General features: G+C 46.4%; 1 protein-coding gene across 9 annotated transcripts in view; it reads left to right on the forward strand.

The window, feature by feature from the left end:
- Positions 1–6,031: 6,031 nt before the first annotated feature.
- NTM (neurotrimin) overlaps positions 6,032–24,846 on the forward strand; it is a 796,613-nt gene continuing 777,798 nt past the window's right edge. For 6 of the 9 annotated variants that reach the window (XM_080983642.1, XM_080983645.1, XM_080983643.1 and 3 more), the window contains exon 1: positions 6,033–6,515. In XM_080983642.1, coding sequence (XP_080839768.1) covers positions 6,434–6,515 — 82 coding nt within the window. In that variant the 5' untranslated portion in view covers positions 6,033–6,433. Of the gene's footprint in view, positions 6,516–24,846 lie in introns of all 9 variants that reach the window. The other 3 variants (XM_080983640.1, XM_080983641.1, XM_080983646.1) reach the window with 2 other exon arrangements.

Genomic DNA, 24,846 nt, shown 5'->3' on the forward strand with positions numbered 1-24,846 from the left:
TACCAAGCCTGTGGTGGTCGTGGTGAGGTGGAACTGAGGGAAGGGCCTCCCACAGAGATCTCATAACCTGGGCAGCTTTGTTTGAGGGAAAATAGTGTTATATAAAATAAATATAAGTAAACGTTTCTACAATAGACCAAGGTTTTCTTCACTCAACATGGAAAAATAGTGGCATTTTGGGGGCTTGGTGTAATCTACTGATTTATTATTGCACTGGCTTCTTCAAAATCCTTCTTCCAAAATGGATCACTACGTAGGCAGTCCCACCACATATGAAAGCAAGCCTCCATTTTGGTGGACAAATGTATGGATGGATGCAGAGGCGGACCGGGGGCTGAGAGCAGGCGGGGGCATGGCGTGCATCCCGGGGGCGTGGCACCCAGCACGGGAGGGGGGCAGCTATGATGACACCCCACCGGGATCGTGGTGCTGGGGGCAGTGTGCTCTCCCTGCCCCCCCCTTCCTCTGCCAGTGGATGGATGTAACAAAGGGAGTTTTAAATCATATTTATTTGGGAGTAAGCCCAACTGAAAGAAAGTTAGACAAGCATAAGAAATGATGCACATAGTCTTGCACGAATCTCTCTCCTGCCCCGAGGATGTGACACCCATCCTGTTTGGGAGTGAACAGAGAGAACATTTGTAGCCTTGGATTTGAACACAGAGGCAGAATTTGCTGAGTGCTTCACTAGATTTGCTGGATAGGAAGCAGACTGAAGAGTCTGTGGGGGACCATATTGTTGCTTTGGGGGATCTGAAGCAGAATTAGCAATTGTGCTTTGATTGTTCTGCCTGTTATTTGTTTTCATTGTGTTTTGCATGTATGCTCTTAAATAAAAGAAATATTACAAAGACACCACAGTTCGCTCTCAAGTGATCACATCCTAAAGAAATTAAACCCTGCAGCGCTGCTCCTGAACTTCTCATCAGTTGGGGAAGTGGGGAACCCTTCCAGTTTCACTGCCTGATAATAATAATAAAAATGGAGAAATGAGGGCAAATGAAAATATATGAAAAGCTTCTCAGAGTTAGTCACGGTTTGGTCCCAGCCAACCAGGGATCATACAGTCAAGGGTATGAGGTTACAATGCTACATAGCCAATCAGATCTGCCTATGTGGTGACATCACTGCGGGAAAGTGAACCCAACTGAGAGCCAGTGAAGACAATGTAAATGAACAGGCAGGCAGAGCTGGAATGTTGTCTGGGAGTTTTTGTTGGAGGGTGGATGTTGTTGCTGTAATTGATGTTAATTTTACATATCGATCTTATGATTTATGTGGAAATTTTCAATTTGGTTGCATACTTTTTGATGTTTTGTCTATTGTTTATGACTAGTTTTGTTAGGTTTGTAGTTATGTAATTTTATAGGTTGTCAGCCACCTTGCACATCATTTGAACTCTGAAAAGGCAGCATAAAAATAAATAAATGGTTGGTTTTTGCAGGACATGGTGAGTATTTTTTAAAAATGCAAATCAGCCCTAATCAAAACAAAGTCAAGTACTTCAGACTTACACAACTTATGAAGCATTCAATTTAATCCAGACCATCCTACCAGGTGCTTAAGAATCCCCCTCCTACTATTTTGGACCTTTGGGTCCATCCATGCTTTTTCATGGGGTGTATTCACAAATACAAGCCTCCTACCTTCATTCCCAGGTGTGCCATGCCCCTGCTAGAGGATGCCTCCTGCAAGGAGGATCTGGAGCCCCCCAAAACCAGTGGCGTCTGGGAGCGGTCCATGCCAATTATCAAGGAGAAGCCAGGGAACTTAGGGGAGGCTATCTGGGGTCCTTCAGTGCAAGAGGGGAGCTCCTCCTCTTGAGGAGTCACAACCACTCCTGAACCGCTGGGCATAATGGTGACTTAAAAGGCAGGCCAGGACCCTCACGCTCCGGAGGTGTGCCTGTTTATAGACAACAAGACAATTAAATCATCAGATTCTATCTGTCTTGACATTAACCCAGAAGTAACTGCAAGGGTGGCTGAGGTTCTTGTCAACGGTATCTCTTAGAGTGGTGAACGGCACTATTAGCAGGAAGAAATTCAAGTGAAAATCCTCGTTATCACATATTTTACATGGCTGTTTATTTGTGTGTGTGTGTGTGTGTGTGTGTGTGTATGGATGTTTTATGATAGCCTGTACTTGTACTGCCTAATAAAGGTTTGGCAAAGTAAGTAGAAAAAGGATTCCTCATGAGTAAAGTGCACCCTGTGAGTAGGGCCCTCCTCACATAAGGACATCTTATCTCCTCACATAAGGAGCTGCAGCTGAACACTGGGTGTTCTTGCTTACACCAATGCAGTCTTGTGTTTGTCTTGGGATGCCTTCTGAGCATTTGGACTGCTTTTGCACCTGCCTGCACTATTGCTCTCTATTTGGCCAGGCTTTGGACTGCTTCTCAACTCTGCTGTAGAACCTATCCTGCCTTGGGCATGCTTGAGACAGGATAAAATGATACAGTCCAGGAAACAAGCAGCCACAAGCTCCTGCTGACTATATAAACTGACCCCCACACCCATATCTCTCCATTTGGGCATCATGCAGAAGCTGTGACTGAGGATATCATGAGCTGTTCTTGATCTCTGAGTGCTCAATTTCGGGAAGAAGCAATAGCCCTTTCTCCTATCTTATTAGGTTCCCAAATGGATGTCATTTATATGTTGCGGAGGAGCAGCAGATCTAGGCAAGAGGGCACAAAATAAAGCAATCCCCTGTTATCTTATGCCTTCTGTTCATTCATATTCCTTTAGCGAGCCTTGCTCTCCCCATCTGATACAGAAGGAACTACATACACTTGTCGGCTGATTTTAGCTTTCCTAGGTGTATTGTTTACATGATAGGACTTTGCTAGTTTTAAACCTGCAGATAATGGGAAATTGCTCAGTTCCCATGGTGCTTGTACCACGGTTGTTTTAGCGCTCACCAAAGTTGGCAGTGCACTAAGCTTAGCGGTGAGGGGACGGAATCAGAACCCTGGTCCAAAATGCTGTTGGTCTTCAGCTGATGGTTCATACATCACCGAGGGCAATCTATACCAGCAGCACCATGCCTGGATAGCTCAGTTGGTTGGTGCATGATGCTGATAATGCCAAGGTTGCACATTTGATCCCCATATGAGACAGCTGAATATTCTCTGATTCTTAGGGTCCTTTCCAGCTCTACAGTTTTATGATTCTATGAAGGAGAAGGGTTTTTACCTTAGTGGGAGAACATCCAATTTGCTTGCAAATGGTCCTAAATTCAGCCCCTTGTAGGGCTTGGAGTGTGCCTTTCTGAAACCTTAGAAAACTGCTGCCAGTCTTGAGCTAGATGGACCAATGATCTGTCAATAAGGCAGCTTCCTGTATTCCCATGACACCATTTTTCTATCTATTCTGCCCCCCTCCACCCCCAAAAAGAGACACAGAGACTTTCCTAAACCAGGGCTGGGGAACCTGCAGCTCTCCAAATGCGGTTGGACTCAATTGCCAATCAACCTCAGCCAGCATGACCCGTGACCAGGGATGATAAAGGTAAAGGGACCCCTGAACATTAGGTCCAGTCATGGCCGACTCTGGGGTTGTGGTGCTCATCTTGCTTTATTGGCCGAGGGAGTCGGTGTACAGCTTCCAGGTCATGTGGCCAGCATGACTAAGCCACTTCTGGCGAACCAGAGCAGCACACGGAAATGCCGTTTACCTTCCCGCCGGAGCGGTACCTATTTATCTACTTGCACTTTGACGTGCTTTCGAACTGCTAGGTTGGCAGGAGCAAGGACCGAGCAATGGGATTTCACCCCGTCATGGGGATTTGAACCGCTGACCTTCTGATCAGCAAGTCCTAGGCTCTGTGGTTTAACCCACAGCGCCACCCACGTGAAATTTCCCAGTCCTGAGCTAAGTCAAGAGGCGGGTTAGGGTCCCTGTCCCCCATAGCATGACTTCTCCTCGGTGTCCATAGCAGCTGCATCTCAGCCAGATATTCATCAGGTAGCGACTCTTGAAATGGAAGGGATGCCTGATTTCTGTGGTCAGCTGCAGAGCTTTTTTGTATTCCATGCACTACAGACTCATTCTCCTGCAACCTGGTCCAGGCCCTTTAGAGCAATAGCACCAGCCTCGTGAAGCACATTACCATCTGAGATTACAGGCTCTGACAGTCTGTAAGTATTCTTGGATGCTTAAAAGCTTTCGTTTCTTGCAGGTTTTTCCAGATAGGTGAACCTCTCATTGCCTGTATGGCGACAACAGCATTTTGATGTTTTTAATGGAAGCCGTGTTTGCTCTGTTTTATTGAATTTTTACCTGTAGGCTGCTATGATATTTCATACGATTAGTGCTTTATAAATGACCAGAATAAATAAACCGTAGTGACAGGGAAAGTGCTAAAATAGCATTTGATGAATACTACTGTGGCTCACAGGAACCCTGTCTCCCCCATAGTCAGCTGTCTTAGCCCTGTATTAATTCTTGGTGCTTGGATGGCCAGATGCAAAAACGGTTGGGGCTTGTGCACCAGTAATAGCTAGGCAGATGCGGAAATTTCATGTATTTTTTTAGCAGGCAGGTGTAACAAGCATCCAGCCACTCTGGAAAGCACCTTGATGAGATGGTGGGAGATGCTTGATTTTAAAAGTGTGCTGGATATTTAATCCCACCTCCCCGCCGCTAACAATTTTGAGTCCGGGGCAACCGCCTCTGTACCCCCACAAGCAATGTTACTGCCCCTTACACTCAGAAATCACGTGTTCCTTGTGCATACAAGAGGGCAGGGGTTTCCCCTCCTCAGGTATTGTTGTGGGACTCCAACTCCCATCAGCCCCATCAACTAGCATGGCCAATGTTTAGGGGTGATGGGAGTTGTAGCCCATTAACAGCAGAAGGGTTAAAGGTGAGTTGTTCCTGTTAGAGGGTTTGCAAGGCTCAACTATTTTGTTTTGCATTGAGTAGCTAGATGGATACGGTGGTTAAAGGAGGAGGGTTTTTCTTGAAAAACTTGGCATCTGTATGGTAATTTGTTGATTGCTGCAGTTTTTTTTTTAAAAAAATCAAGTTTAGATTAAAATATACAAATGGATTTTAAAATGGTATAATCAGGTGGCCACTCTCTTTAATGCCCCTTGACTGCAGCATGGTTTATCCTAAATCAGGGTGTCTTGCAGCCTTAAAAAATAAAATTAAAAAGAAATGGCCCCACTGCTGTGCCTTTAAGAGAGCTTTGACCAGGAGACAAAAGGATGGTGGAAGCTTCACCTGATTAATGTCTGCAAAAGTCAGCAGCCTGGTTCTATTTGTGTTGATTCCAAAGGAAGTCTAACTGCTTTTGAAACCTGGGGTTACTTTGAGCATTACATATAAACAAACCAGTGTTTAAGGAGACAAGCAACACCTGCTAACATTCCCTCTTTTTGCACTTATGGACAAGTTGGGCCCACTTCATCAGATGCATGGAATGCAACCCTCTGTTTCAAGATATAGATTAATATATGGCGGTAAGGGATTAGAAAGCAATGAGGCCAGAGGCCAAAACAATGCTGAAAATATATTATGGCTAATGGCAACTCAGGCAGGGTGAATATAAAATTAGCATGGTGATTGTTTACACCAGCAGTGATAGATTAAAAAAAAGCAGAGGCCACAGGCGCTTATAGGAAGTCACGACCATGGGCCCCTCTAGTTCAGTATTGTCTACACGGGCAGGCAGCTGCTCTCCTGGGTTTCAGACGGGTGGTGCAATCCCAGGCCTTCCAGAAGATACCAAGGACCTTCTGCACTCAAAGCAGATGCTTCGCCACTGAGCTACCACCCTCTCCACTTAGTGTAGGCCTGGACCCCAAAGCAAGTTGGGAGCCAGCCAGGACTGATCCCATGCATTGTATGGAGGATAAGAGTTACAGTCTTGCAATAAATAAATCACATCCAAAAATCAAATCTGTCTGGCGACCATTCCGCAGTCTCCTTAATCTGGAGTCACTCCGGCTGCTGCTGCTGCTGCCGCCGCTCTGAATCAAACGCCCAGCCCCCGCGCCTCGTGGGCTCTTTAACACTCCTGGCAGCGGCGCGCGAGGTTGCGGGGCTGCCGCTTTGTCAATCCCTGGATGCGAACCAATGAGTGCGCCGCGTAGGAGGGCTGTCCGCAATCCCCTATCTTGGAGCGGGTCTCGGTGCCAGACCACGAGTGGAGATAATTATTGGGAAGGAGTCTCGCTCTCGCTCCGCTTTGGGCTGCAAGCAAGCAGGCAGGCAGGCGCTGGATTGTGTGGCTTTCTCTCCCCTGCGCCTCTCCATTCCGTCCGTAATATTCATCGTCGCAGAAGCAAGCTCTGGTCTGTCTGTCTGCCTGTCTCCGCAAGCTCAAGAGGGGATCGGACAGGGGAGGGGGGAAAAAAAGAAGCAGCTGAAATCGACAAGCCCGGAGCGCGATAGCTCTTACAAAACCTCGGTCCCCGAGCATGACTGGACTTCTGGCGAAAATGCACACCCCTCTCTTTTGGGCGGTCTTGGCCGGGATGGCCTCGCTGTTCTTCTTCCAAGGTAAGGAGACGACTCCAGATTTTTGCAACGCGGGTTCGAATTCTGGTTCTCGCCTCCCCTTGGCTGGCTTCCTTCTGCTGCAAGGGAGAAGAAGCAGGGAGGTTTGGAAGACCACCCCCCTCCTTTCCCACAGATGCTTTCTCTCCCCCTTTTTCTTCTTATTCTCTTCACCCCCCCCCCTCCCGGTTTTGCAAAATAGATTATCGATCCGATTCTCGCAGCTGCTGGCGGAGCCGCGCCGGGTGCGCAATTTGTGGCTTGTGTGTTGATGGCTTAATTTGCTTGTGCGTTTGGATTAGTCGTGATTCCGGAGCGTGTGAGGCTGTCTATCTTACTCTCCCATTCTCCGAACCTCCCCATCACCCCTACCTCCGCCGCGTTTCTCCGATAGAGATCAGCGCCGGTACGATGCAAACAAATGTTTTAAAAAGGCATGTGATCGAGTTGTCAATTTGAGCAAGCTCTCGAGACGCCCATTGGTCTTCTTCCTCCTCTTCTGGATGGGATCTTCTTTAAGAGGCGGAAGGGATGAGAAACTTCAGCGGACAAACTTCTGCGGTTACTAAGTGGAAGAGGAAAGGGTTGTTAGGGGAGGGAGACCGGGAAAGCAAGGGCTGAGAAATGGCCAGAATTATATCCCCCCCCCTTACTTCTGGATCGCTGCTTTTCCTTCCAAAAACCTTCTCGAAAGCTGCCGCCGTTCTGTGTAAAGCAAATGGTGGATATTTGGGGTGGATAGAAGAGAGGGGGACAAATAACTTCAGTAGTAATGGGGTGTGCAAGCTTTTATGGCGGGTGTTGCTAAGCATTCAGAGGCACCGTAATAAGAGAGATAAACTTCTTTTCTCTGTTTTATTGGGTTGCCAAAGCTACAGTGAGAAGGATGGATACAGGGAACGCACGCCCAACCCTGTCTCTATGGTGGGTTGAGGAAGTGTTCTTGTGAGGGAGCCAAGCCTTCTCCAGCTGCTGTTGATTTCCCTTTTAGCGTCTCCTTGTTTTGGCTTTGATTTCTCTCCACTACTGTTAAGATGGTGCGACTTTGTTGCTGCTGAGTAGGATCTCCCCTTCAGCAATGCGTGTTCCATCGCACGCCCTTCTGCTTTTAAGGAAGATGGGGGGGGGTGCTTCTGAGGTGTAGACTGAAAGGCAGTTACTACAGAGAGTGCTCCTTTCTCTCTCTACCCCCCCCCCCCCTTGTTCAGCCACCAGATGCTGAACAGCCTCCTGCATCTTTAATAGCCAGGTCAAAGAGGGGAGTTTGGGCAGCCACGGCTGTGTCACGCAAGGTATACCCACCTAAATCCTCTCTTGGACATAGCTGCTAAAGAAGCTGTGTCCACTTCAGTGGCTGGTGGCGACACCCTAAACACTGGTCTGTAGCCTCCGAGATACGAAACACCCCCAGACGCCCTGTCATATGTGGCTGGACTTGCAAACAGAACTGTCTCTCTAGTGGCTTAAACGAGCTGCAAAAAGCCAGGCTTGGTAGGGGATCAAGGGTAGGCTTGAAAGATGTCCCTTGATGCTTCTCTGCCCCTCCAAGAGGCTTTCAGCCTCCTTCCGCTGGCTGGGGCCTTTCCATAAACTTGATTAAATACTTTCCTCGTAATCCTCCCTGACCCCTCCAGCTGAGGTCAATAGACTTGACGGAGACTTAATTCACTTCCGTTTGGAGCCAGCCAGAGACCCCCGGGATAGAAGGGTGCTAGTGGGGAGAGAAGTGGCTTCAAGGAAAGCAGGGTGATGCACATGAGGCAACTCCACGGGGATGGGCTGGCAGCTGGGTGTGGGAGGCAGGGAGACAGATGTGCACAGAGCTGGGGCATGTCTGTGCATTTCATTGGTGGGGGGAGGACGGACGGACGGACCCATGTTTCTGCCTTGCAAAGATGTCAGTTTGTGTTTGTTTCTGCACAACCATCTGGAGATGCCGGCGCAAGCTGTTCTTTCCACAAGAGGCTTGTGCTTTTAGAAGAAAGGTGTTGCGTTTCTGCAGATTATCTGGGGTATGATCCTCGGTGGTCAGAAATTGTCTGCCTTGTGTTGAAGTGGAGCTTACTCCTGTGCCAGAAAGGTTTCTTGAATCACAGAGCTGTTCGCCCTCTTGTTCTTGCCTGGGACTTGTACCCTGGGAAAGCTGTTGCAAGAATTGCACACAATACATTGGTCTTGCAGAGTGGTTGAAAGGGGCTTTGGACATTCCCCCTCCGTAGCTTGGTGCTAGGGCAGCAGAAGGTTGCAGGTTCGATCCCTGGTATCTTCAGGTTAGGATTGCAAGAGCCTCTGTTCTGAAGCCCTGAACGCTGCCAGCTAGTGTTAACAATACTGAGTTAGATGGACCAATGGTCCGATTGACTATAAGGCAGCTTCCCATGTGGTTTATAAAGACAGGTGCTCATTTTAGTATTTCACTTCCATGTATCTAAAAGTTCATGTGTGCACACTTATCCCCACACAGGAGCGCAGGAATCTGCCTAGTACTGAATCATAACATTGGTTCAAGCAACTTGGTTTTGTCTACACTGCCTGGCAGTAGCGCTCCAGGGTTTCAGAATTAAGACATTCCCACGCCTTCCTGAAGATGCTGGGGATTATATCTAGTAGGCAACTAGAAGCTTATGGAAAATTCCCAGGCAGGACTCAAGAGCAACAGCATTCTGCCTGCTCTTGATTTCCAGGAACTGGCACTCAGAGGCAAGGGACAGCCTGTCAAGCAGAAGCTTTACTATTGAGCTGCAGCCCTCCCACTTTCTTTCTTTTTTTGAGTTTCTCAGCCTGGCAACCCAAACTCACCCCCATCGCCACAAGACGATAGATGTTTGGACTGGAGTTATGTGCACAAATGGCTTCTTGAAATTCTGGCAAGGAAACTGGGTTGGGGGGACAGCAGCTGTTTTGCTGAATTTCTCCAGGGGGAAGAGAGCTTCTCCAGCAGTTTCTGTGGAGTGGGGCTTAACACTAGCAGTTTCCCCCACCCCATAAGTGTCATCTACCCATCACTGCAAGCCACAGCAGTGTTGCCTACCTGCCATCATTTGGCATTTTCCAAAACTGCCCTGATCTAGTGTGATTCTGGGGCATTGTAGGAAAAGTGAGTGACTGATAACAAACACATATAGAAGTTGGTCTTTTTCTAGGGAGTGCGGATGTGGTGGGCAAATCACATTTTTTTTCTCAGCCGAAATGTCTTCTGGCTTGGACTGTACTATCACAGCGCAGTTACTCTCTTGAATGTTCACTTGTGTAAAAAGCTCCCTGTAGGCCGAAAGCCAGCACATCTAGGAGAAAGGTTTGGGGTAGCTTCTCCTTTTTTTCTCCTTGATGTGCTGACTTTTTACAAGCAGGGAGTTTAATGTTCAAGACTTCCAGAGTGGAACTGCCCATACCATTGCAACCTCATTCTCCATATTAGTTCAGTGGGTTATCAAGTTTTGCGCTTTCTTCAACTTCCCTCTCTTTCCCTGCACCCTTAATGCCATTAGGCTTTTTCTGGGCACACCAGAGTCCTTGTTCATTACCTGCCATGATTTGTCAACTTATTTTTTTGTGGGAATTCTTCCTAGCGGTTTCTACCCCACTGCAAATGTTCTGCCCCCTGCAGCCATAAAGGAGGCACACTCCTAAGGACAGCTCCCAGCTGAAGTTCAGGGGTTCTAAATTCTGAGCTACACTGATGGTAGCTGGGTAGCTGGCTTATGGTACATATCCCATACTTTTCTGTGTATACGACACCCCCATGTATAAGACCTATTTTGGGGGACTCAAATTTAAGAAATTGGGGGGAGATAGCACAGAGTTGTTGAGCTTTTTTTGGGGGGGAATTAACCAGGATTGGGACGCGGGTGGCACTGTGGGTTGAACCACAGGGCCTAGGACTTGCCGATCAGAATGTCGGTGGTTTGAATCCCCGCGACGGGGTGAGCTCCCGTTGTTCGGTTCCTGCTCCTGCCAACCTAGCAGTTCGAAAGCACGTCAAAGTGCAAGTAGATAAATAGGTACTGCTCCGGCGGGAAGGTAAACGGCATTTCCGTGCGCTGCTCTGGTTTGCCAGAAGCGGTTTAGTCATGCTGGCCACATTACCCGGAAGCTGTGCGCAGGCTCCATCAGCCAGTAAACCGAGATGAGTGCCGCAACCCCAGAGTCGGCCACGACTGGACCTAACGGTCAAGGGTCCCTTTACCTTTACTTAACCAGGATTCTTTATTTTTATTATTATTTATAAAGGGGCGATGGCTGAAAATCACTCACCAGCACATGTCAAAAAATTCACCTCCTGCGTGTCCCACTACTGGCAGAAGCTGCCAGTCACCCCCCCAACTGCTGCAGCATCATTCAATCAACACCAACCATTGACGCAACAACAAATAACACTCACAGTAGTAGCTGACAGTCACGGCAGCAACCAATTAAACGCCCATCCTATGCACTATCCATGTATAAGACGACCCCCACTTTTTAGCATGATTTTTAAAGAAAACAAACATAGGTTTATACACGGAAAAGTACAGTATATGCCACAGATACCTCCAAAAGTTGAACTGGTTTTAGACATTTGCCATTACTTTGTGGTCACCTTTTTGTGTTCTGACAGTCTTTCCTCTTCAAACGCAGCCTGTGAAACTTTGCCCATGAAATTTTTGCCACTTCAGAACTGACCCATCCCCCTTCAAAAAAGTATGGGCTCCTTTAAGTCCCTTTGAATCCCTTTGTCTATATATTTTTGAAAGAGGGTAGGGAGTACAAAGATGACTTCAACCATCTCGTTTCTCCTATGGCTTTGTCCTTTGATTCTGGACAATCCATATGTCTTGTGTAGTGGGGGTCCTTTGAGCCTGCACACACTGATGACACAGAGAATTCACTGCACCTATTGGGTCTCTTTGGTGCCTTACAGCAAAGGAAGGCTTAGCAATAGGCAATCTGTCTTTCAAGGAAGCTTGCTTGCTATCCTTGATGCTCTCATTCAGTAATCTTGGATAAGCATCTGGGAAATGCAGACATTCTAGGAAATGTTGTAGCTTAGCGGCAGAACACATGCAGAAAAGTCCCCATTTCAATCCCTGACCTCTGCAGGTGGGGGAAAGACCCCTGTCTGGAGACCTTCTGTCAGTCAGTTCAAAACCAGGGGTGGGCAGGTTTCAGGCTTGCATGAATTTCTTCATGTTTTCTTCCCCTAGAACAATAATATCTAGCAGCCAGCTGCAAAATAATTTCTCAGCCAGGTGGACATACTCATAAGAATTAAGAGTGCCTTGGGCCCAGGAATTCATTATTAGTATCACAACTAAGCTCTTGCAAGTCCTTTCATACACAAACCTCCTTTTGCAGAAGTAGCGAGAATGCTTTCTCCTTTAAAGTAATTTTCTTTCCCAGCAAATTAGTGTTTGTGTGTGGTAGCTACTGCTGTTTGATAAGCAATACAGAGGCAGGATCTCTTGTGGATATACAAGAGTCACCCAGTGATCTACCACAAGATCCTGATTTACCTTTTATCCATCCCAGATCTAGACAATAATGAGCTAGATTGACCAGTGGCCTGACTCTGTGTGGCAGCTGCTTATGTTCCTTCCACATACCCTTTGAAGACAAGTAGGCTTGATGAAAACTGGCCTTAATTCTGACCACTTCAGGTCATGGATGCAGGATCTAAAAGACAATACAACATTATTTAGGGATGGAACAGTTAAGGTTATCTCCTCCTTTTGCAAAGAGTGAGTGTTATTCATTGCTAACCCTACTCAAAGAAGACCCAGTGCAGTTAATGGACATGTCTAACTTGGGTTCATTCATTTCACTGGGTCTATGCTGCATGAGACTTGGTTGAATACAGCCCCATAGTCTTTTTTTAAAAAAGAAGAAGATCTGCAACTGGTCTCTAGCCTTGCATTCTACTCCCTTAATGTCTGAATTTGCTCCTTCTGTGTCTTAATTTAGCTTGAGCTGGATGGTGCCCTTTCTGTGCAGCTCAGCCGTAACAGTGTACAAAGGCACTTAGTTGTCTTTCCCCTTTAGTGAATGCAGATAAGAACTTCAAAAGTTTTTTACATCCATGGAATCAGACAACTAGACATGGGCCATCTGGATTAGCCGAATGTTACAAGAAAGAACTTCCAAGCAAATAATTTAACGAAGCTGCAATTTGCCTGCTTAGCAACTAGGCTTTTTAACGATGACTTTCAAATACTCTCAGTTACGAAGAACTTGGAGGCAGTGGAGGCTGGTCCATAAAGGCAAATATCAGTCTGCCCTCAGCTACCCCCAACCTCCCTGTCCCCCCCCCTTTTTTAGTGGGCATTGCCTTCCAGCTTCCTCTTCCTTAGTCTCAGGACTGCCCTTGTAGAACTTGGCAGCCAGGAGGATGGGGGCAAAATTAGAATGAGTTGGCTCCTCCTGTTATTGGCTCTGGCACCACTTGCTGTTGCCTTGCCTGTCTTCTGCTCAATGGGCACCCCCTGCATTTCCACACGGACTTGCAGCAGCTCTCCAGGGTTCAAGGCACAGTGGTATCTCCCAGCCCTCCCTGGAGATTCCTGGGACTAAACCTGGGACTTCAGTATGCAAACCAGGTTCTCTACCACTACAAAACAGAGAATTCTCCATGTTCGAGTGCTTTGATGGGAGGCGTGGGATGAGTTCCAGAGGGCATTGGTCACCCAGCAAGCAGGTGTTTATTTATAACAGATCCTGATAGGGAGGGGTGCAGGGAGCCGGCCCTTCAGCACAGACCTTCCTGTCCCAAACTTCACAGGGAGTGCATTGGCTGTTATTTTTGCATTCCTTTCTCCCCTCCCTTCCAGCAATCGTTTTGCCACCTCTTAGCAGGATTTGTTCCCTTTTAATGCTTTCTGATCAGTTTTGTTTGGCTATAGCCTTTTGTTCCTCTGCCTGGTATCTCATTTACTGCTTCTGGTAATCTCCCTGCTCACTGGCTCGCTCTTTCTCTCCTAGCATAAAGCAAAGTTTCTTGAAAAGGGGGAAGCGAGGGGATGACTTTGCTGCTGGAGCCTCATGTAGTCAGCCTGACAATTTAAGACGCGGCGCAGCAGGCAAAGCTCACTCTCTTTTCCATTGCCAATTTGAGTATCTTGCGGCATCTGATTTTTTTGGAGAGAGCAACTTCTTTTTGTTTCGCAGGCAGAGAGCCCATGCGGATAGCAAAACAGGAGCAGATTGCATCTCCCAAATTTTATCCTCTCCCCTTCTGCTCTTCCACCCACTGGAGCAGTGGCATAACTTTGCACCCTGTCAAGAGATTTATTTTTTTTCCAATTGAGATCAGATCATAGATCAAATCTGACATTTTTTTAAAAAAATTACAAGCTACGATCACACATATGAAATCGTCAAGTTTTGTTTTTTTAAAAAATGGTGCGAGTTAGCAATGTTTTTATTTCTTACTGACTTCAAGCAGTGTTGTGGGACGTGCTAGGGTTGTCCACAGAATCTTGTATCTGTGGCATTTAAAAACAACTCTGATCTGTGGATGAATCTCTCTGTACTCCCTCCATGTCACTCTGTACTAAAGGGGTTCTGAGCCACTTTGTATAAATTGAAGTTCTGCCCCCTTTCACTGAAATGGGGAAGCTGAACTTGGTGACCACTTTTTCATGCAAGGCACCCTTAAAGTTGGTTGCAGCACAGCTGTTCACGGGAGTGAAGCCTTGCTGGCATTTAACACCTGTGCTTAGTTATCTACACTGGGTGCCAGTTTGCTTCTGGGCCAAGTTCAGAGTTTTTAATATTAGTACATAAAGCTTGGGATCAGTTTACCTATGAGCTCACCTTACCCTACATGTGCCCACTGGACCACTTTGATTGCCAGAATTGGAACCACTACAGGTAGTAGCCTCTCTGCATTTGTACAGATTCATTTAGTCCAGGGAGTTCCTGCACTTTGGAACTCCCTGCCTGTTGAGATCAATCAAATGCCTTCACTGTACTCATTTCAGTGCCTGCTAGGTAAGCCTACCCAGATCTTTAGAAAGCTGAGGTAATTTCAATCTGTTTTAATATCTTAACTTTTGCATGTTTTTAAGCAGGGTTGTAATTTGTTCTTGGTTTTGCTGTTTTATCTTTTTGTGGACAGCTTGGAGGGGTTTTTTTTTGGAATGAAGTGGTTTATAAATTTTATGAAATAGGTAACTAAATAAATAATACGCTTTTAAAGGAAAGCCTAGCACTTTATCATTGTCAGAATTGGATGCACTTTGCAGGGATGGTCACCCCTTCTGAGTGTTTGAACACTGCCAGGTTGCTGCAGTGGTTTTCCCTGAAAGATGAACATTACCATTTTGGCATTGAAGAAGATGATGATGATAATAATAATAATTTTACTATTTATACCCTGCCCATTTCCAGCCACTCTGAGCAGCTTAGAGCATATCTAAAAACATAATAAAAACATCAAGCATTAAAAGCCTCCCAATATAGGGCTGCCTCCAGATGTCTTCTGAAAGTTTGGTAATTCTTTATCTCCCTGACATCTGAAGGGAAAGCGTTCCACAGGGAGGGCACCACCACTGAGAAGGCCCTCTGCCTGGTTCCCTATAACTTCGCTTCTCGCAGTGAGGAAACTAGCAGAAGACACTTGGAGGAGGACCTCAGTGTCCGGGCTGAGCGATGGGGGTGGAGACGCTCCTTCAGGTATACTGATGCAATAGTACTCATGGGGGAAGGGGGTCAGGAGCAAAATGGCATTCCCAGCACGGGCCCTGTTACCTCAAGGGTGATTGCTGAGGGATGGGCTTCTTCCACTACCACCTCCCCACATATCTAAGATATGTAGGGTAGAATCCAACTTAGGACATGCACAGGGAATGAGATCCACTCTTGCAATGAAGCTCATCCACCCTCACCTCCTTCTGTTCCCTAGATCTGTTCTGGGTTTGTCCTTGCCCAGAGCAGATTTAGGAGATGTGGTGAGGGAAGAATGAAGGAGGTCCTGTTGCACGGGCAGAATGCATTCCATGCACACCACAACTTAGTTGAATCTTGCACACAGTCTCTTTTCATGGTGTGCATGTGTGTGTGTGGAAGGGAAGTTCTGGGTTGACTTGCACAATGGAAAGAATAGATCCCTATAAAAAAAACCACCAGTTTTTAATCCCTACCTTCAATTCTCCGAATTTGATGGTTGAAATATGCTGTTCCTGACAACCTTGTATTTATTAACTCTGAGGATATGTGGCTGTTCTAAATGTTTTGGATTTTTTAAAAATGTACTATTTGCTGCTTTGTGTTTTGTCACTCTCGGCGCCTATGGGAAGAAAAGTGGGATAGAAACTTAAAGCAGATAAAATAGAATAAATATTTGGTTGCACAAACGAGGTAACAATCCTCCCAGTCGTCTGCTGCCTAGGCATCTATCTGTGTCCTTATTGGCATATATGCATCCTTACTGAGGGCTTGCTCTGGCCACTACTCTTACAATATTGAGCATCTGCCTTTGTGACCAATACTTTGTTTGCTTTTGAAAACAAATTGATGCGCTGTTCCCATAGTGCTTTATGGCTTGTAAGAATTCCTTTCTGACTTCTGTTTGCATTTCTTATATTACATATTTTGACATTTTGACATATCTTCATGTGGCCCAGATGCCCAGGAATGGCATAGAATTATAGAATTCTATGGGATTCTCAAGGACCACCTATTCCAACCCCCTGCAATACAGGAATGTTGATAAGGGTAGGATCTTGGATCTTAATGTCTGAAGTCAACAGAACAGGGGGCAAGTTCACCCCCTCCCATTCCAGGGGTGTCCCCGAATTTACCCCCTTCACTTCTATATCAATGAGTGGTTTATAAAATTGTGTGTGCAATTGTGAAGTTTGAAGGGTAAATGCATTTGGGGTTTTGCATACTGGTTTAGAAAGTGAAAATTAGGTAGGTTTGCATTAAAATGCAAACAGGATAAATTTCTCCCCAGTGCCTGGTTGCTCTAACCATTAGATCCCATTATCACTGGGGCAGGGTGGGGAGAACCTAAGTCTGAGTGACAGAACTGATGGAAAGCCATGATTTGCTTTCTGTTTGTAGATGAGAGATGAAATCAGTTGAGGGCGCTCCATTAGGGCAAATGGGTAGGCTTCCCATAGGTCAGGAAAATTCCTGACATGTCCTGGTTTTTGGGTGTAAAAATGGCATCAGGGGGATTTTCCGAATTGGCAAAATGTCAGGGAAAATCTGGCTATATGGCCACGCGAGGGAAAAAAGCAGTGGAAACAGCTCCGAAAACTTAAAATCGCTATTGGGGGTGGGGTGGGGAGATCTCCTCCAAAAAGCTCAACAATTTGGGTTTGTCCCCCCACCCCCAGTCAGGAAGTTTTGAAATACAGTGGTATCTCAGGTTAAGTACTTAATTCATTCCGGAGGTCCGTTCTTAACCTGAAACTGTTCTTAACCTGAAGCACCACTTTAGCTAATGGGGCCTCCTGCTGCTGCCGTGCCGCCGGAACACGATTTCTGTTCTCATCCTGAAGCAAAGTTGTTAACCTGAAGCACTATTTCTGGGTTAGCGGAGTCTGTAACCTGAAGCGTATGTAACCTGAAGTGTATGTAATCCGAGGTACCACTGTATGGCAACCCTATGAGTGGGGAACTGCTCCACCAACCTCTACCAGCCTTCAGAGACCCCACCCATCTGCCTGCTTACAATCAGTCCTTGGTGTGGTATTGGCTACTAGCTCCCACCACCACCACCTTAGGCCACATTCTCACCATAATCTTAATACACCAGTCAAGGCTTTCTCTCAAGGAATCCTGGGAAGTGTAGTTCATTGTAGGTGCTGGGAGTTGTTAGGAGACTCCTATTCCCCTCCTTGAGCTACAGTTTTCAGAGTTTCCTGTGAAGGGGGATTGATTATTACTCTTCTCTGGGAATTGCAGCTCTGTGAGTGGTCTCCTAACAGCTCTCGGCATCCTCAATGAACTATGGCTCCCAGGATTCCTTGGGGGAAGCCATGGCTGTTTTTAAGTGGTCTCGGATTGCCTTAAGTGTATGATCTGAATGTGGCCTTAGTCTCAGCGCTGCGCTTGTAAGAACTCTGCAGGGAGGGGGATAGGGGGAAAGCTAGAATGAGTTGGCGCCGCATGTCAGTGGCTCTGGCGCCACCTAGTGTTGGACCTCCCTGCCTTCCGCCCCACAAGTTCTAGTAGGCACCAGCCACTGCTGTTCTAAATGGGGGCATATTCTGGTTTACAATCCGGCCCATGAGTCGCATCTCTCCATTGGCCTTCGGCGAGACAAACATGATCTGATTACAGCTTGTTAACACAGAGTGAGAACCGTCAAAAGGCACATAGTGTTTTCCGAAGAGGCTGCGGTGTGTGTGTGGATGAGAGTTTGCACGCTTTCAGGCGTGCAGAGCAGTTGAATGCCACAGGCTTGCCAAGTTCCATCTCTCGGAAAAGACACATTCTAAACAAATTGCTGCAGTAGTTCAATCCCATTTTCCCCAGCATGTGGTGGTGTGTTGTGTTAAAATTATTGTCTTGGGTGAGATTTGGAGAGGGCGGAGGGAGAGAAGAGAATGAGCTCCCTTTGGCTTCTCCTTGGTGTGTGGATGATGGCACCGATGAATGTGTATTTAAACAAATATATTGACTTCTTTCTGCTAATATCAAGATTTATTGTCCCTTGCAGAAAATAATAATAGCCTTGACTTCAGTGGGGTCAATATTTACTACTAGGCTCGATAAAATCGTTATTATTCACCTCGGCAGCCGCCAATCGGTGCCTAATAAATAATAATAGTTATAACTGATGTTTACAATCTTAGACATCCCAATTACATTGTCTGCATGCCTGGTGCATTCTGCTTGCTTTATTGCCCTGATCCAGGGATATACATGGCAAGTTTCATAAAGCCTTGTTCTGGTTTTCCTGAACTGTATCTTTTACCCCAACCACCTTGCCTGATGCTTCTTGCAATGAGAGGTGGAACTATTCTTTAAAAAATTTTTTAAAAAAATTACAGTGTTATCTCACCTTTCCACCAAAGTGCTCAAGGTTGTGCACATGGTCCCCCCCCCCCAAAAAAAAGAAACTCTCCATTTTACCTTGAGGTAGGTTAGAGATGGGGACTGGCCCAAGATCACCCGGGGAGCTTCATGGCTGAGTGGGGATTTGAACTCTGATCTCCCAGGTCCTAGCCTGACACTCTAACCGCTATTCCACACTAGGGCTGGATCTAGACCAGGCATAGGCAAACTCCAGCCCCACAGATGCTTGGGACTACTATTCCCATCATCCCTGACCACTGGTCCTGTTAGCTAGGGATGATGGGAATTGTAGTCCCAAACATCTGGAGGGCCGGAGTTTGTCTATGCCTGATCCAGACACTTCAATGAAGCGTTTCAGTTAAATGCGTTGCAAACTTTGCATGAGAAATCAGGTTAGGAAAAACGGAACTCCACAGCACCATCTAGTGTTACAGTGTTAGAATGCATAAACAATGCATATAAAGCATTTTTTTCTTTGCCAGTGTAGCTGAGTCGCAGCTCTCAGCTAGTTAAAAAAGCCATGATTTGAGATGAGGGCAACCTGTAGCTCAGGAGTCTTGTGAAGGAGCTGAGGCCTATGTTCATACCCTGTGAAGACTAGTGAATTGAGGCCTATATGTAGCTATGTACACACACACACACAGAGAGAGAGAGAGAGAGAGAGAGAGAGAGAGAGAGAGAAAGCGCACAATTGTATTTGAGTACAGGGAAATATGTGGAATGCTATACACGGAGTGCACAGTTCAGCTTGCTGAGAATCTCGGCCTTCCTTTTTGTGTTTTAAACAGAGAAACAGCAAGCTTCTAGCCCTTATGACTGCAAAGATACAAAACACAGTGGTGGAGTTGTTGTTAGGTGTGTGGGCATTTCTACACCGGGTGGGGTGGGGTGGGAATCTCAGTATATTGTTGGACTCCCAACTCTCAACAGCATGGCCAATAGTCAGAGTCATAGTCCAGCAATAATCTGGTTTCCCCTTTCCTGGTTTACACTGAGCATGTACATTCCAGTTAAAACGGCACTCTTGTCTTACATTCATATTATCTGCATACTTATTTTTCAGCCATGTGCATAGGACTCAAAGGAGGCTTTTGCTGTTGTCATTGGAAACATTCCCTAAATATGTCTCTGCTTCAGCCAAGTTTGTGTTTCTCCATGGCATTGGTTGACTGGAGTAGCTTCTTGAGAAGCGAGCCTGCCACAGTCCCTGGTGGTAACACCGTGTCCCATGGACGCAACATTCTCTTTGATTCCTCCTCTGCTTCTCTCTTGGATCCTGGCATCTCTTGCTTGAGTCTCATTTTTTTTTGGGGGGGGGAGTGTCTTGCATTTTCCAGGGAGTTGCGTGGTGCTTTTGATTATTGGTGAGCCAAGGCTTCTAAGCAGCTGGCCTGGGGTTCTGCCCACCTCTTCAACCCCCTTGGCTGCGTTGGCTTCTAAAAACAACCTTTGCCCACAAAAACTTTTTTATTGTATGTTATTTTCTTGTTTTGAGGACTGGGGGTGGGAATGACAACTTGACAGATTTAGGTCAAAACCAGCAGGGTCTGCTGTGTTCCATGCTGACTTGCCTTTAAAAAAGCAGGAAGAGAAAAGTAGATCAACCTAATTCCCAAGATCCCAAGGCAAGGCATGGCACTCTGCCGTCTGTTGCCAACCGGAGGTGGGAGAGGGGATGCAATAAAATGTGATAAGCTGGAGATGGGGGCCCTGAGGTCAAGCCACAGAGGGGAGCACTTCAGCACAACTATTTTTGGTGTTTCTGGTTTTTTTTAAGTTGCCAAATGGCTAGGGGTTTGCTGTGGGTGGTTTTTTCTTGCAGGCTCTTAGCACTGCTTAGTAGTAGCATGGTGGCATGGATTCGTCTCAGCTAGGAAGATGTTCGTGAGCCAGGAGAGTAAGCAAGGACCTGGGAGGAAAAAATGCACTGCTATGTTGGCTAAATCAACCGTTATTTTCCACTAGGCCGCATCCCTGCTACACATTTAAAAAGCCCCGCGATACCGCTTTGACAGTCATGCTTTCCCCCCAGATGAATCATAGGAGCTGTCATTTGTTAAGGGTGCTGAGAGTTGATAGGAGACCTCCATTTGCCTCACAGAACCGCAATGTTGAAAAGGGATTTAAGAATCAAACCCTCCTTCCCAGGGAGCTATGGGACTTGTAGTTCTGTGAGGGGAACAGGAATAAAATCGGGGCACTTGGGATAGTGGGGAAATTGCTCTGGGCTGATTGGAGAATGACACCATTGCAAAAATGTGGTGGAAAATATCAGACACAATTGTGTAAAAGGTGCCCATTTTCTATAGGGATGAGAGACCTTGGGTGGGGTGGAGTGGGTATTGTATCTTGATAAATGTTGGCTCTGCTTGTAGCTTTGGTTTCCCCGTTTGTGGGGAGAGATCACTGGAAGCTTACAGCATATTCTAATTATATTCAAATGTACAAGTAGGTAAAGGCAAGCAGCAATATTTTCAGAGCACCTCCCCGATATCTGGGGAATGACTTATTAGTTCTCGCCTTGGTAGAGACATGCTGAGATTCTTGATGCACCTGGAAGGAACAGAGGGAATTTCATAGCTTTGTTCTTTCCTAGAAAGCAAGACCGTCAGCATCTCGTGAGGTGATGAGTGCTCTCTCTGGCGAAGTCAGGCTGTACCCCATCAAGCTCAGTGTTGTATGCACTGACCAGCTGTATTTCAGGCAGGGTGCTTGCAAAGCTGATGTTCCGCCTCAAAGCTATGGCTCTTTGCCTGCATGTCCCTCACCACAACTTATATTTAGGAGTGTGTGGAGTAGTCCCATATTTCCTCCAAGTTTTCATGCTTCTCCCCACCCCCCACAAAGGAGCTCAAGGTGGCTCCCTCCTCAATTAATCCCCACAACAATCAGGTTAGGCTGAGAGACGGTGACTTTTCCAAGGTCACCCAACACATCTCATGGATGTGTCTAGTTCCGAACCTTGATCTCCCAGGTCTAGCCCAATATCCAACACGCGACGTTGGCTCTCTGGAACTGACTCCAGCATGAGCAACACAGAACCTCTTCCTTCCTATGACTATACAGACTTTCCTCTGAGCAAACTGATTCGCTGCTTATGCTAGAATTACTAGCAGAGCTACAGATCTATCAGCAGGGCAACTCAGAGCCTCTTTCCTCTTCACTTCCCACCCCCCAGGTCTACACCTTTCACTTTCTTAATAATAAATCAGAGATGATGCCGTCACTGCACTGCTCTCATCTCCTACCAAGGATACAGTGGTTTGTTTTTTAAATGTGCTTATGGTTAAATATGTCCAACTCAGAAAACGCTTGTAAATTAATTGGCCCTTTGACCATTACTCCATACACGCACACTCCTTTCACCTATTGACTGTTCATCTTCAAGGCAGTCCTTGTTTCTTGGCCTGCTCTTCATCGCACCTTCATTCACGCACTGCTTGCTAAATGTGAAGATGCTCTTCAGCGAGGCTCAGGCTGTAAGAACTGGTGGTCAGACAAGGGAGAAGTGGGCACTGCCTCCACTAGCTGTGGATGTGGGTGATGGCTGGGGCTTTTGAGTTGCGAGAAAAGGTGAGATGTATAAAATAATGCATGGACAAAGGGGATAGAGAAAAGTTATTCTCCCCCTCTCTCTCTCCCTCTCTCCCTCTCTCTCTCCCTCTCTCTCTCTCTCTCTGTCGTGACACTAGAATTCCTGGGCATTCCATGAAGCTGAATGTTGGAAGACTCATCACAGATACCAGGAAGTACTTCCATATGCAGCACATAGTTAAACTATGGAACTCTCTGCTACAGGAGGCAGTGATGGCTACCAACCTAGATGGTTCTAAAAGAGGATGAGTCAAATTCACGGAGGAGAGGGCTATCAAAGGCTGCTAGCCATGATGACTATTCTCTGCCTCTAAAGTTAGAGGTAGTGATGCGTCTGAATACCAGTTGCTGGAAACTGCAGGAGGGGGGTGAGTGTGGTTGTGCCCGGCTTTCCTCTGGTTGCCCAGTGCGAAAACAGGATGCAGAGCCATTGGCCTGATCCAGCAGGCCCTTCTTATTCAATTTCAGTTTTCATTTAACGGTGAACTTCCATCATCTTAGGGCTGCTATATTTTGAAGAGCAAAAGAGAGGACACATATGGATTGCTGTGATGACTCTCCTTTTACATACCCATGAAAAAAAGAGGATGTGTCCTGGAAAAAGAGGATGTATGACAACCCTGATCATCTGGGTTTCCAAAATAGTAGATGAACTGGAACGAAAGACATTCTTTGAAATTTGCACTTTTCTGAATTTTGCAGTGCAGTTCTCCAGCCAAGTAGCAGGTACACCCTCTGCAGAAGTGCATACTAGGGTAAAGTGTGCATATAGCAGTGAAAATAATGTGCAAACGTGTTAAATTAGGTAAAATAGCATTGCAAAAAAAAATCAAAAATCTACATATTGAGAGAATGTGGCACTAAAACACCGGTGAATTTTCATGATATTTTTTTTGGGCAGGTGAATGTTGTGCTTTAATGTTGTAACCCACCTTGGGATGATGATGATAGTGATGGTGACAATTTGGGCATCCCCAGTAGCACCCATACATGGAAGCCAGAGTCCCAGTGCCCTGATCTGAATGGTGTTTGAGATATTCCTCCCTTTAAAGACACCCGGCGCTTGCAGAGAGATATTAACAACACTGCTTTTCTGTTCCCTAGGAAATGAGACTGGAGGCTCTGTTACATGCTGCATAATGAAATCCACGTGTGCTGCTGCCAAATCAAATGGTCTGTTGCCACCAGACTTTCTGGGAGCACTAGGTGTTCCTAGAAATATATATATATTTCCTTTCTAAAGAAAGCTGCTACATGGGTTCACGTTGTGTGTGAATGAAATGCTTGACTTTGGACAGCTGGCTGAGCTTCAACCATGCAAGTTCCCCAAGAGGGCAATAGCAACCTGGGGTGGGGGGCAGAGGGGTTACCTAGGTGGGTGCTGAGAGGTGGGGACCTCTGGAGATGTTAAGGTCTATCAGCCTTTGAAAACGGGTACCACTGGATCAAATTCATCAGTTTTGTTGAATTAAATCAACTAAATAGTTTTAACTGGGTTTAATTGTTACTGTCTTCCTTGGTGGGTCTTGCAGACCACTATTCCAAGTAATGCTTTTTATAGGGTGGGCTAAGGGACACTGCAGATGAGTTTTTGGAATCAAGGCAGTGCACCCCCCCCCAAAAAAAGGAGGTAAGGTACGGCGCTCAGCTCGATTCAGGCCAAGGGTGCCGGCATTTGTCCACAGACAGCTTTCTGGGTCATGTGGCCAGCATGACTAAACCGCTTCTGGTGCAACAGAACACCGTGACGGAAGCCAGAGCGCAAGAAAATGGAACCAATTTGCTAACCCTGTAAGTGGACACACTCAGGAGAAAGCTTGTGATGGGAGCAGAAGTTCATGGCCTTCTGTTTCCAGGATGTGTGAAGCCTGCAACATGTTTTCTGCACATTCTCATGTTTGCATATTGGCTTGTGAGTCCTGGTTATTGTTGTTTTTAGCACAGATAATTTTGTTCATGGCTCCATTTTGCAGCGTGAAAACAGCCGCCACGTTCTCCTCTTGAGCCAGCACAGCTCTTCCCGGTTATTAGCCAAATCACGGGATAACCTCCGTGTGGTTTGGCATAGAGGCAACTCGGCTTTGAGTGACATCCCGTCTAATGAGGTCTACTTAGGCGCGGCACTGACTGTGAGCCTGATTTGTTAGCGCCTGCTGAATTCGGTGAGCCAAGGCGCCTTGTCACCGAATCCCACATTTGATATTGTATTATTTATTGTTTACTTTAGCACAGCTTTTCTTGCGTGTCAACATTTTCCTATTGTACAATTTCGAGGCTTCAAACGCTGACATCGCATTAGCAGCTGGCTCCAAAGCCCCCAAATAATGCATAAACTATGATTATTCCTTCTGATCCACTTGTGTTTATGTAAATGGAAGGGAAAAGCGGTTTTCGGATTGCTTTCAGGAGCTTAAGGGCTTCGTACGAAGCCTATTATTGAGAAATCAAACTGCAGAGCAACTTCTGAGGCGATGAATTAGCAACTTGATGACACCGGGTGTTGGGAGTCCAACAGAACTGGCTTTGGCTCTGCTGCAATCCGGGTGTGGGGAGCTCCCCCGGGACAGCGTAATCAAACATCTGCCAACAGGTTGTCTGTTTTGATAGGAGCTGTGTAATCGAGGGAGATTTGTGGCTAATCCAGATATAATAGCGGGAAGCTTCGCAGCATGAGCTGCAGGAAAGATGGAAGAAATGGAAGGAGGGATTGGTGGTGGTCGTGGTGGTGGTCACA

The sequence above is a fragment of the Podarcis pityusensis genome, assembly GCF_964106645.2.
Source record: "Podarcis pityusensis genome assembly, chromosome: 15".
Classification (NCBI taxonomy): domain Eukaryota; kingdom Metazoa; phylum Chordata; class Lepidosauria; order Squamata; family Lacertidae; genus Podarcis; species Podarcis pityusensis.